Genomic DNA, 14,370 nt, shown 5'->3' with positions numbered 1-14,370 from the left:
TAAAATTAGATATTTTGTTTAACATACATGCGTCTTCGGCGTGACATCACTGTGGAAATTACCCACTCTTTTAAGACTAAAAAACAGAATGTTGTCTTGAATTTGGTATAATATTGAAAGGGTCTAAGTTTCTTATTGACCCAATTCCGGGGACCATTTAGGAAAATTCTCAACATTGATTCTTGACAAACTATTAAAGGAACAAATGCATAAATGCCCCCTAATTTTGTTACCTATGTAGATTTTGGTCCCTGAATTAATGAAAGTTATTTTTTTAGAAAAAGAAAAGGATGAAACATTTTTATTAAATAGAGAGAAAAGAATTTGTTATCAACAACATAAATATTAAAACTATTCTCATAATCAAAGAAATAATAACGATGAAAGGGAAGAAAGACAACTTCTATGCAAATTTATTGAAATATTTTGATGAAGCACAACTATACAATGTATGGTGGGAAAGAAATGTAAAAACTTATGGTACAATGTGCAAATCACTGGAAAAAGTCTGGGTAAATGTAGTTACATACGGCAATGCACTAATTCATATTTAGAGAAGAATTAAGAAAATTGGAGCTTAAACCAAAAATAGAATATCTCTCCTATAATAATTATTAAATCGTTTTTTTGTTTGTTATAATTCCGGTTTGTTGTTTGTTTTTTTGTCAAATCTAGAGTTTGTCTAGGTTTGATTTAACTCTCAAACTATTCTCTTATTTATTTTTGAGTTTTGTAATGAAATTAAACTAAGATTTTTAAAAAAAATATATATATATATATATATATTATCAATATAGTTTTCAATAAAATTAAATTAATTTGTGACATCTGGCCATTTGTGAATTGATTCCTTAATTGTCGCTCCACTTCATTGTACCCAATTGCTTAGTACAAGTAGCTGTTTAGAAATTCTATGTCGTGACAACTTTCTTTCAAATCATTGTGTTTTTTTTTTTTAATGTGCAAGGAGAATTGGTCAAAAGTAACAATTTACAGGTTAGTTTGATTCAACTTATATTTTAAATATTCATGAATGTTTAATAGTATAAATTAGTTGGATGTGTTTATATGTTTATTTGTAATAATATATATATATATATATATTTATAAATAATTTATTATTCAATTATACATTATTTCATCAATAATATAATTTAAATTATTCACAAAAAAATAGTAAAATATTATATATATATATATATATATATATATATATATATATATATATATATATATATATATATATATATATATATATATATATATATATATATATATATATATATATATATAAAACTTATTAGACATCCCAAATAAAATTTATATATTTTTATTTAAATCCTAATTAATTTTAAGTGATTTAATATTAATTTTAAATAATTTATAATTTTATCTTATATTTCTCATCAATTACATCATTTAAAATTTTAAGTAAAAAATATATTTTTAAATATTAGATATATATATATAATATTTTTTATTTATATTAAAATAAAATATATGATATTATAATAATTAATTAATTTAATAAATATATATAATTAAAATAAAAGATTACGAAGAAAAAAAAGAAAATAGAAAGAAGAAAAAATAAACAAGAGAACATAAAGAAGAGAATAAAAATAAAAAGTGAAATAAGCTTATAAACACTCATAAAACTATCCCATAAAATAATTTTCTCAAGTTTAACAGTTTTTATAACCATGAATAATGGCCACTTTGTTTTTTTAGATCTTTAAATAAATATTGTTTGATTTAAAGTGAATTATTTGAATAAATCAAAATATTTATTTATTTTACTAGGGTTATAAAAATAAGAAAAAAAATATTCTATTTAATAAATAATTGATAGTAGGTTATTTGATATTTTATTTAGATTTAATATTTCTTTTTTTCAATTTTATTTATTTAATTATTTGTTTTATCAATTAAAATATTATTTATTTAATATCTTTTCCTTCATATTTCAATCTTATCTATTACTAAAATTATAAAACTAGTTTAAAATTTTTTTTAAATCAAACAAAGATTTTATTTAAAATTCAGATAAAACTAAAAACAAGTTCAAACAAGCTCCTGATTCGTCTTGGTCAGTGAACCGTGTGAACCCCACCCCATCTGCTATGACTAATAGGATTTTTTTTTTTTTTGACAAGGAAATAGACTAGACATTCTAGTCTTGTAAATGTATGACTGAAAATAGTTTATTTTTATTATTTTTTTTTCATTCTTTTCTTATTCCAGTCTTTTTTTAAGTCATGGGCCATGGCCATGGATTCTTTATAAATGAGTTGGTTGGTTTATTAAAGAGGTAAAGAAAGAAAGAAAGAAAGAAAGAAAAAAGAGAGTAAAAAATGGAGAACATTGAAAATAGCATGGTTACAATAAATGAAAAAAAGCTAGAACTACCAGGGTTTAGGTTCCACCCAACTGAAGAAGAACTTCTTAATCATTACCTCAGAAAAGTTGTCTCCGGCAAGAAAAGCTTCAACATAATCGCCTTCCTCAACATTTATCATCACGAACCCTGGGATTTGCCAGGTATGTACAATCCATCATAATCATATATTCATAATCATGTGTTAATTAGTTAACTGATCAAACAATGGTGGTTGCAGGTTTGGCAAGGATTGGGGAAAGAGAATGGTACTTTTTTGTGGCAAGAGATAAGAAACATGGGCACGGTGGAAGGCCAAACAGGACAACCGAGAAGGGTTTCTGGAAAGCAACAGGATCCGACCGGCAAATTCGATGTCCTTCTGATCCCAAAACTGTATTTGGTCTAAGAAAGACATTGGTTTTCTACAGAGGAAGAGCTCCAAGAGGAACCAAGACAGATTGGGTCATGAATGAGTATCGTCTTCCTCCACATCATTACTCTTCCCCTGTTGAGGTAGGTTTATTATTCATTATTAATTCCCAATAATTCATTTCTGAATTCTGATACAAATTAGTAATTGCAGGAAGACATAGTTCTATGCAAAATATACAGAAAAGCCACATCCATGAAGATTCTTGAGCAAAGGGCAGCGATGACCACAACCACAACCATGCATGTTCCACAACCACAACCACAACCACGACCTCAGCCACCACCACCACAACAAGATCAAGACTTTTTGGTAACTGCTACGGGCACCGTGGTCGGTGATGCTTTGTTTCTGAAAACAGAGGATATCATGATGAGTAATAGTGTATGTTCTTGTAATTCACCATCATCGAGAAGAACAGAGGGGTTGATTGTGGATGAGTTAGTAATTCCAGAGCTGGAAGTGCCACAGTATAACATGGATCTTATGATGGACCCATTTTGGAACCAATTGAGAAGCCCCTGGTTGGGAAATTGGAGTCCTTATGCTAATATCATCAACTTCTGAACAACCAAACCTTAATTTTGAATCATAGTCATCATCGGGATTATATATATTTAACTCCCAATTTTTCTTTTGCTGTTATGTAATATAGTATATCATAATTGTATTTTATTTTGTTACATCTATCAAAAGTTTGTATGCTTCATTTAGATTTGTAAGTTTGTATGCTTCATTTAGACTTGTTCTCTTGGGATTCTTTTAAATAATTAAATAATCACAGTCTAATCAATTATTATCATTTCACTTTTTCTTTTCTTTTTATCTAATATTACATTATTTAATTCATTAATTAAATTACCCTCTATTTAAAAATAAATATTTTATCATTATAGATTAATATCCAAATACCCATCATGATTTTTTTTAATTATCTAAAAAAAATCACTATCGAACTATAGCCTACAGTATGTTTGCTTTTTTAATTTAAGTGACAAATAACATAGCTACTCCTCTCCTAATGGGCACCACAAAATAATACTATAATAAAGCTTTCTTCTCTTCAAGTTTTTAATTTAATTTTTATTAAATCATTTTTTCAATCAATCACTTCATCCATTTTTTTCTCTCTCTTAGTTTTTAAAAAAACCTATAACCGAACAAGGCTTAAGTATCCAAATTTTAAACTTGAGCTTGTTTGATTGGGTTATTAAAAAAATTATAATAAAAATTTATTTCATTCACCATCTAATCTAGGGGTGAAAAAATTACCGAAATTATCATTATATCGAAAATATCATACCGTAAAATATTAAAATATTGATTTTTTAAGTATATCAAAAAAGTAGAGTAATTATTGTTTATGTAAATGTATGTATCGACATATACCGAAATAATAATTAATTTTGAGGAGTAAAAAAAAATTATATAATTTAAAATAAATGTTGTATTCATTTTATCCCAAATAAATTATTTATAAAACTCTAAAAAATATAAAAAATTAAATAAAATAAATAGGCAAAATAAATATTATGTCTATTTAATTGTAGATTGAAAACAAAGTAAAATGGATGAAATAAAGAATTAATTTCAAACACGTCTAAGCTGAAAAATGATTGTGATATGTTGTAGTCAGAATTAAAAAAACCTGTGCAATAGACCCCACAATCATCGGATGAGTGTTGTAATCTTCCAACGCCCAATAAGTAGTCGGGTCGCCCACTACAATGAAAGAATGACGCATCCGCGAAGCAGCGAATCAACTAATGTGCGTCTCAACGCCGTTAGTCAAAACGCACATGGAGCACGCATCGTTGATGGAATGCGAACGAAACCCCATGCATACGTGCTTTGGCTAGAAATAACGCCGTTTCAAGACTCCCTCAGCGCTAAAACGCGGAAGAGGCAAATGACGTCGTTTCCGCTCTGGTTTATCTTCTTCTTCGCGACGAACAACAATGATGATCGGCCAAAACTTTTGATTATTCAAAAGTGGAACTCGATCGATACTCAACCAAATCGACTGATTCAAAGACTAAAATGATCACCCTAACATGATAATCATTTCACCTATGATCATATGCTTCATCATCGCCCGGACAATCAAGTTGGATGAAGAACATACAAAAACAATTAATTATGTTTTGTCTGAAATTCGATCCACTTGATCGATCAACCGACCTTGGAGACTATAAATAGCTCATTTTACACAAACTGAAGGCAATGATTAGAATCTCAAGCCCTCAATTATACAAAATTCGCCATTAAAATTTTCAAGTTTTTCTTGAAATTTTTGAAATTTGTACAAGGCTTTAAGGCTCGATTCTGTGTAATCACAAAGCTGCTAAAATAGTTCAAGAGTGTTCTCCAACTCACTGTAACCTTCTCGATAATTATCGACATCAATCGTAGGTACTAACATTTAAATATTATTTATCAATTTTAAATTCAAGAAAAACATGTGCATGTTTAGACTTGAAAAATAATTGGTTAAATACGTAATAAAACCAATTTTTCAAAAGTCAAGCTTTTATAAAGTAGAGACCGTTTTTAACGGGTCCGGAGATGTAGTGCGAAACGTTTTCCCGAATATCACCAAATACCGAACTTAAAAGTAATATCTATAGTCAAATATATATACATTTATTAAATATTTTATTGATTTTAAATTGGAAAACAATTGACAAATTTTCATCAAATAGATAACCTTTTAAATTATATTTTAATTAATTTAAAATATATATTTATTAATTGATTTTTTTAATATAAAGGATTATTTAAATTTATCATAAAAAATAATAATAATTATAACTAATTTCTCACCAAGTATTCTCCTCTTTGATTTTTTTTAAATAATATAAATTACTCAAATATATTTTACTCATTTTTTTATCAGATAATTTATTAATCAAAATATTACTATATTTTTTATTTTAAATTATTATTTTTTATTTTATTATTATATATTAATATAATTGAAATAAATAAAATTATTTTTCTAACCCATCAAAAACCTAAAAAACTTGAATCCCACGGAGTCCTAAATATAGAAATGTTGCAAGTAACTGTGCTTGTTGTCATTTATGTGTATAGGTAAATAAGGCAGGTTCGGATCGGAGTTTTTGAAATAATGATTGGTATGATTTTGAGGAGGTGATAATTATTTTTGGTAAAAAGACTTAAATGATATTGATATATGAATAAAATAAAAAATAATAATTTAAAATAAAATATATTTAGTATTTTGGTTAATAAAATGAATTATCTGATTGTTAAGAAGTAATTGATTAAAAAATTAATTTTGAATTAATTTTTAAAAAAATCCAAAAAGAACAAGCCCTAAGTGTATTTAAGAGTATGTATCATTTGATTCAGCGTTTAATCTGAACGTTTAACGATTATATAATATTATTTTATAATAAATTTACTTAATAAATTAACGCAAAAAATATAATTAAACACATTTTGCGTTTAAAGATAACTTTCTTTCGACTTCTATCCTCTATAAAATAAACTAAATATCTATTGAAGGTATACGAGAATTAGGTCAAACAAATAAACTTATAAACTGAATCGAACTTACATTAAATTATAATAAAATATTCACATTTGGTGAAATAAATGTAATTCTAAAATCTGAATAATATAACATTATTTTATTATTTTATTAGAAGATTCACAAGTTTGATCTATGGCTCAATTTTTTTAAAAAACTTTATGTTTTTTTTTTTTAAAACAACAATTACAAAATAAGTTTATATTCAACTTATCTTTTTTTTCAAAATAATGTGACGGTTTATGTTATGGGATAATAGATATTTTCAAATAACTCAAAGCTAATTTTAAAATTGACTTGTTTTTTTAATTATTTAAAAGAATAAATTAATGTCACCTATAATTCATGTCATAATTAATCTTTTTTTATATAAAAAACCAGATTTTAAACCATTTTTTAAAATTATTTTCAGGTTTATTTTTTATTTAGTTACTTATTAATATATAAAGTAAAATTTTAAGAAAGAGTTTAGAAAAAAAAATTACCACTAAACCTTTTGTTATTATGTAAAAGTAGAAGGGAGAAGATATGTATAATCTAATTAGTTAACATATATTTTGGTTTGTTAATGCAGCTCTCCTTTTATTTTATTTTCGGTGTCCATTTGATTTATCAATGGATTGTTTAGTTTATTCTTTATCACCAAAATTATATTTTGGTGAGATATAAATTCAATTAAAATTAATAAATAATTTTTTTTTTGTTTATTCATTTTTTAAGTAATAATATATTATGACTATTGATGACTTGGTGATTTAATCATTATTTGGAGATGTTTTTGTAAATATTTAATAATTCAAATTCAATACATTTTAAAAAAAAGTCATTAAAAAAATTTATTAAAAAAACTCAATATAATAAAAAATCAAACAAGTATATTTTATCAATCAATCAGATTATTCATTTATTTGAATATATTTGGTAATAATAAATCAGTCTAAAACAAAATCTTTTAAAGGCAGACCTAAGTTGGGTCGGTATGTTAGATGTTTTAAATTGCTAATAATAGTATTCTTATCATCTTATCTCAAGTATAAGTATGGCTGATTAGTTTACAAAGAAAAACAGAAAACAATAACTACTATGGGCACGCGGAAAGAGCAACCAATGCAATTGTATATATCTATTTCAGACCTAAATTTTAAAATTTTAATATATAATATTATTCATTACTGTATAATATTATATCTCTATATAATTATTTTTATTTTTTTTCTCAATATTATATAATAATATATATTATTTATCTCTTAATATTATATCTAATATAATAATATATTATTTTTTTCTATTTCCATTTTATATCTAATATAATAATATATATGAACCATTTTATATCATTAACCATAATTATATTGAATTCATCTTTTATCTACAATATTTTAATTTTTTTTTTATCATAAATTCAATCATAATCAAATTATGAAAATCATGAGGTTACATTTTAATGCTCTTAGATTAATTTTTTTTATTTTTATGTTTATTTTGTTGGGTCAGCTCATTTGGCAGCTGAGCCTAACAAATTAATAAAGCCCATTAGGGCATATTTAATTAAGGAAAAAAAAACACAGCAGTTTTAGATTGGTTTTTCTCTCTCTCTTCCAGCAGTTCTTCCTCCATTGAAGCAGCAATTCCTCCATTGAAGCAGCAGATTCTTCTTCTGATTTCCTTTATCTCTTCTCCATTTGGTTAGCCATCTTTAATGATGATGATAATGTATGTGAATGACAAGTTAGGATGATGTCAATTGATAACTTTTGTTAGATTACCTCTAGGCTTGTATTGAACTACATTGTATACCCATTTGATATAGTGGATGATTTAAGTGGCCGAAGTGTCCCGTGGTTTTTACCTAATTTGGGTTTTCCACGTAAAATCTTGGTGTCATGCTCTCTGTTTTTTGATTGTTTGATGCTCAATTGTTTTGGCTGCCTATTTGATTACACAAAAGGGAAAAAGAATTGTTAGGCCTTGTTGTAGCTTGTTTATTTCTGAATTGTTAAACAGGTGCTATTATTCGATTTCTCCAACAAGTGGTATCAGAGCTGAGTTCGTTTGGTGGTGATTCTTGTAAAATTCAAATGGAAGAATCGTTGAGCAGTAATGGAACGATGATCAAACTCACAGCTACCAATTACACAATCTGGAAGTCACGGATGGAGGACTTATTGTGTAATTATGATTATGAAGACACTATTTTGGGTGATAAAGGCAAACCAGAGGCTATGACAGATGGAGATTGGAAGAAGCTGAACAGAAAGGCAGTTGGTAAAACCAGGCAATGGGTTGACAACAGTGTGTATCAGCATGTGGCTACTGAAGTTAATGCTTATAAGGTGTGGACTATTTTGAGTGAGCTGTATGAGAAGAACAACACTCAAAACAGAGCATTTCTATTTAGGAAGCTTTGCTCGTTGAAATATCAAGATGGGTCTTCTATGTCTGAGCATCTAAATGCTTTTCGGGGGATTCTAAATGAGTTGGCTGCGATAGGAATGAAATTTGATGATGAGCTTCATGCTATGTGTTTGATTAATTCTCTGTCTGATAGTTGGGAAACACTTGTGGTTTCAATTACCAATTCTGTTCCACAAGGTAAGCTCACTTTGAAAATGATGAAAGAGAGCGTGCTGAATGAAGAGGCTAGAAGAAAAGAACAGGGCTTCTCGACTCCAAGTCAGGTGTTCGTGACTGAGAAAAGGGGTAGAAGTAAAAGTAAAACTCCAAAGAATCGCAGTGGTAGTTCAGACAGGTCACGGGGAACATCCAGCTCGAGAAAAGAGATTACATGTTATCATTGTGGCAAGCCAGGACACAAGAAGTATCAGTGCAGATCTTTGAAGCGGGAACAAAAGGAGAATAAGGAAGATGGAAGTAGTAAGGTTGCAGATGTGGGTGGTAACGACATCGATATTGTTTACGACAATGATAGTATCAACCTTGTTTCTCAAGATACACAATGGGTGGTAGACTCAGGTGCTTCTTATCATGTCACCAATCGTTGTGATATACACAATGACCTGCCCTTTTCTACGTTGTCCGACGCGGGCACAAATCATGCGTTGGAGATGCTCTAATAACCTGTAAATTGGCCTTTGCAAATTCCTAGGCTCTTTTCTTTCAACTATCCATTCAAACTCAAGACAAAAATTCCACCCTTCCCAAGTGATAATATAATTAATTACTTATACCTCTTTTAATTATCCCAATATCACAATGTGACCTAGATTAACAAAGAACCATAGATTGAGAAGGAAAAATTAAAATATTACATTGTGCATGTATATAAAAATTAAAATTGAAATTGAAATAATGAACTAGTTAAATTTTAATTTTATGAAGAATTAATTTTCGTTAAGTCAAATAAGTAGCTACAAATATAACATTAATTTGTAAACAATAAAAAATAACAAAGGTTAAATAATACATATTTTTAAATATTAAAATCTAATGGAAATCATCTAATAATTAATCACTATTCATTCAATAACTTAAGGAATCATAGTCCTTATGCTACTTAATTTTGAATCATAGTCATCATCGGGCTTATATATATTAACTCTCAAATTTTCTTTTGCTGTTATATAATATAATATATCATAATTGTATTTTATTTTGTTACATCTTTCAAAAACTTGTATGCTTGAGACATTGTTCTGTTATTTTTTTAAAAATAATTACATATTAATTAAACATTATTTTATTCTCTTATAATTAAATATCTTGTATATTTTTTTTAAATATTTTATCATTATATGTATTAATAACTATAACCTATCATAAGTTTTTAAATATTCCATATATTATTTAAAAATTTCACTACCGATGTTTGTTTTTTTAATTTAAGTGACAAATAACATAGCCAGCTAGGCCGCCTCGTGCACCAGCTTGTTTGTTTGAATTTATTAAAAAGTTCAATAATAATTAAATATAATTTTATTTATTTTCTTATCAAATTACACGTTATTTAATTTATTATCAGAAATATTAAAATATTCTCTATTTCTTTTAAATATATATATATATATATATTTATTTATCATTATATATTAATATAATTTAAATATTTTTACTAAAAAAAACTCATTTTTTTTATAATCACTGCCTATTAACATTTTCACTGCCTATTAACATTTTATAAATAAATCTAAATTTATTTAAATAAACACTTACTTATATGAGAATATGTATTAACATAAAGATACATGGATTTTATTAGAATACCTGAAAGTCATTATTTTGAAATTATTTTAATTTTATACATAAAAATAAATTTTAAAATACACCATATTTATTAAAAATTTATTACCATATTTTAGGCCTGGTTCCAATTCAAGTTTAAAGAAGTAATGATATGTATAATTTTGTTAGGATGTGGTGATTTTGTTTTAATAAAAAAAATTAAAATGTATTAATATATAATAAAATATTTTATTATAAAGCCTATCTTTTTCTCTTCCTCCAATTTTATATCGTGCAAATCAAACTTTTAATATTTTAGATTGTTAATGAATTGAGTGGGGTAATAAATAATAGAGTTAGTGAAATAATATTTTTTATTTTAGTTATTTAAATAATTCAAACCAAACAAAAAAAACTTAATATGAAAAACTATAAGAAGAGAAAGAAAAAGAATAATATTGTGTATGTTTATTTAATATGATAGACACATTTATACATGAGTTACATTATAAAAAGAATATAATAAATATAATAAATATAATAAATATAATATAAATAATATATTATATACATTAACACCCTCCCTCAAGCTCAAGGTGAAAGAGTATTAAACAACTTGAGATTGAAGACTAAATCTTGAAAACGTTGAAGAGAATAAGATTTGATAAAAATGTCAGCAATATGAGATTGCGAAGAAATGAGAATCAGTTGTATGATACCATTAACGACATGATGTCGTGTTAGATGACAATCCATTTCTATGTATTTGGTACGTTCGATAAATATATCATTATGAGCAATCTACATTGCACTATTATTATAACAGAAAAGAGGATGAAGGAACACCCATATGTTGAGGTAATCATTATAGTTAGAAAAGTTCAAAGATAGTATCCATAAGAACACGATATTAAAATTCTCTACTAGAGTGAGAAACAATAATTTGTTTCTTACTTATTCATAAAATGAGAGATGTTCCAAAAAGAAAATAACAGCCAGTAGTGGATCGACGATCAGTTGGATCACTTGCCCAATCAACATCAGAGTATGCTCGTGACTCTAAAGGAGAAGTGAGCAAAATTTAGTCTATGAAATAAAGTTTCTCTAATGTATCGTAATATGCGAAGAACGACATAGAAGTGAGTAGTACGAGGAGATGACATAAATTGTCTCACGATATTGACAACATATACAATATATAGTCGAGTGATAATAAGATATATAAGACTACAACTAGCTGTCAATAAAGTGTTTCATCACTTAGTGGAGTACCATCACTAACAGACAAATGCTCAATGAAGTCAAATGGCGTGCTAACAACTTTTGTGTCAGTAATACCGCCAAGGTTATGAGATTAACTGCGTACTTAGCTTGTGATAAATAGTAACTGGATTTATTGGAAGATACTTCAATTCCCAAGAAGTAACTTAAATTTTCAAGATCTTTCATTTCAAAATGTTGATGTAGAAAATTCTTGAGATCGTGAATGTCATGTTTGTCATCACCAATAATTATCATACATTCATACCATCCACATAAAGTAAAATTAAGGTGCAACCTTGATTTGTTTTACACACAAATAATGCATGATAATAAAAGCTAGATTTAAAACCAAAATTGTCAATGGTGTAGCTATATTTGACGAACCATTCCTTAAGAGCTTGTTTGAGACCATAAAGAGCTTTGCAAAGTCTACAAATTTTATTTAGAGGATGATCATACCTAGAGGAGGTTGCATATACACTTCTTCTATTAGTTCACCATTAAGGAATTCATTCTTGAAATCCATTTGAAATAGTTACCATTTTTTCTAGCAGCTATTGCAATGAGGCTACGTACAACCGAGGTCAATCGAGCGACATGAGCAAATGTTTTCTCATAATTAATACCATATTCTTGAGTGTATCCCTTAGAAACAAGACAAGATTTATATCGTTCAACTGAACCATCTTCTTGTGTCTTAATTTTAAAAGTCCATTTGTAACCAACAACATACTTATGTGAAAGTAAATCAACTAAGTCCCAAGTTTTTGTCTTGGTAAATGTTTGCAATTCTTCTAACATTGTTTACTGTCTCAAAAGTTTAAAGTTGGTCTCATGAAAAGTTTGAGGTTCAGAGAGAGAGACAATAACTGAGTATATATGAAAATTACGGAGACGAATAAAAGGTTGACTTACACGATCGGTTCGACGAAGGGGTAGTGATGGCGCTGGTGGCGATGATAGTGGTGATGGTGGTGGTGGTGAATGAGGAGATTATTTGATGATAAGATCAGATTATGTATGTGTCGGATCCTAAGATGGAGAATATGTCGAGGTAGGAGACGCATGTGTAGTTGAGTTGCATGACTTGTTAAATGATCATACACAAAAAAATGTTAAGAAATAACGGTACGGTAGATTCATAATAAATTGAGTAGGAGGCTCATTAACTCTAAATTTAAAGAGTTGAAAACATCTTATATTCCTAGAATGTTACATGCCGAGAGATACGAAGACATTGAGACAATGAACTCAACACCTATATCCTTGTTCAATTCATTAACCTAAAAAACAACATAATCAAATACTCATTAGGTTGTAATAAAACAAAACAGACACATCCAAAACTTTGAGAGTTTGATAATTAGGAGAAATGTTACATATGATAAGAGAAGGAATGTAATTAATAGTATAAATATAAGTGAAAGTTGCTTCTCCCCAAAAGTTATCAAGACAAAATGATGAGATGAGAAGGCACCGAACAACATTAAGAATTTGTCTATGTTTTCATTATGCTCGATCATTTTGTTGAAAGGTTCTAAGAAAATATCTTTGAATAATTGTAACATGTTGTGCTCAAAATTGTGTGAATTTTGTGTCTTTTATTCCATAACATTATAGTGCGCAAAATTGTAATTTTGAATGAAAACTAAGTTTCAATCATATTAAAAAAATGAATGTAAATTGAGGGAAATTCAGATTTATTACTTATCAAATAAATTCATGTGTAATGAGAAAAATTGTCAATAAATATGACATAATATTTCAAATCATCTATATTATTATGTGGTGCATGACCCAAATATCAGTGTGAATCATTTTAGAAGGTAATAAAAAATTATAATCATTAGGCAAAAAAAATATAAGGCATGTCCTTTACAAAGTTGATAAGAAATACAATCAAAATTTCCGTCTTAACATAGCCTAAATAACCACTTAAAATTAAAAGAATTTTCAAATGATCTATTTTTTTTTTCTCCAAAATAATGTGACAGTTTATATTAAGGAATAATTTATATTTTCAAAATAAACCACCTACTAATTTTAAAACTGGCAATTTTTTTTAGTTATTTACAAACATAAATTAATGTCATTTATAATTCAGGTCATATTTTAACTATTTTATTTATATAAAAAACAAAATTTTAACTATTTCTTATTTTCAGCATTTCTTTAATTTTATTTATTTATATATTATATTTATTTATTAATATATAAAGAAAAATCTTGAGAAAAAGTTTAGAAACAAATTATGAAGCTGTTATTTTTCAATACTAGGAAAATTTTCTTACGATACACACTGATAAGGATAAAAATAAAATAAATTAAAAAAATTATAATAATATATATATATATCTAATGACGCTTAATTTAAAATGTTGGAGGTGTACATTACACTCCCTCCAAAATAATTCATATCATCATATAATCATATAGTATTTTCTCTTTTTTAGATATATATTTATATTTCTCTCTCTTCATTTATCTTTATTAATTAATTATTTTCTATCCATTACCATATATATATATATATTCACACTAATAATATATAAAATATAT

The 14,370-nt window shown here is 26.7% G+C and overlaps 1 protein-coding gene across 1 annotated transcript; it reads left to right on the top strand.

Annotated features, from left to right (window-relative positions):
• The first annotated feature begins 2,319 nt into the window (after positions 1-2,319).
• Positions 2,320-3,497, top strand: LOC124915356 (NAC domain-containing protein 6-like). Its single transcript, XM_047456056.1, has 3 exons — positions 2,320-2,541; positions 2,619-2,893; positions 2,964-3,497. The coding sequence occupies exons 1-3, from the start codon at positions 2,355-2,357 to the stop codon at positions 3,375-3,377; spliced, it is 876 nt and encodes a 291-aa protein (XP_047312012.1). The 5' UTR covers positions 2,320-2,354; the 3' UTR covers positions 3,378-3,497.
• Positions 3,498-14,370: the final 10,873 nt, after the last annotated feature.

Source organism: Impatiens glandulifera, chromosome 9 (assembly GCF_907164915.1).
Source record: "Impatiens glandulifera chromosome 9, dImpGla2.1, whole genome shotgun sequence".
Taxonomy (NCBI): domain Eukaryota; kingdom Viridiplantae; phylum Streptophyta; class Magnoliopsida; order Ericales; family Balsaminaceae; genus Impatiens; species Impatiens glandulifera.
Note: the sequence above shows the minus strand (reverse complement) of the source record. Positions and strands in the feature narration are given on the sequence as shown.

What these genes read in the sequence shown, in the direction of transcription:
- LOC124915356 (XM_047456056.1), top strand. Translation starts at nt 2,355, where the DNA reads ATGGAGAACATTGAAAATAGCATGGTTACAATAAATGAAAAAAAGCTA. An exon ending in CGAACCCTGGGATTTGCCAG is followed by an intron (nt 2,542 to 2,618) that starts GTATGTACAATC and finishes TGGTGGTTGCAG; the next exon opens with GTTTGGCAAGGATTGGGGAA. An exon ending in ATTACTCTTCCCCTGTTGAG is followed by an intron (nt 2,894 to 2,963) that starts GTAGGTTTATTA and finishes TAGTAATTGCAG; the next exon opens with GAAGACATAGTTCTATGCAA.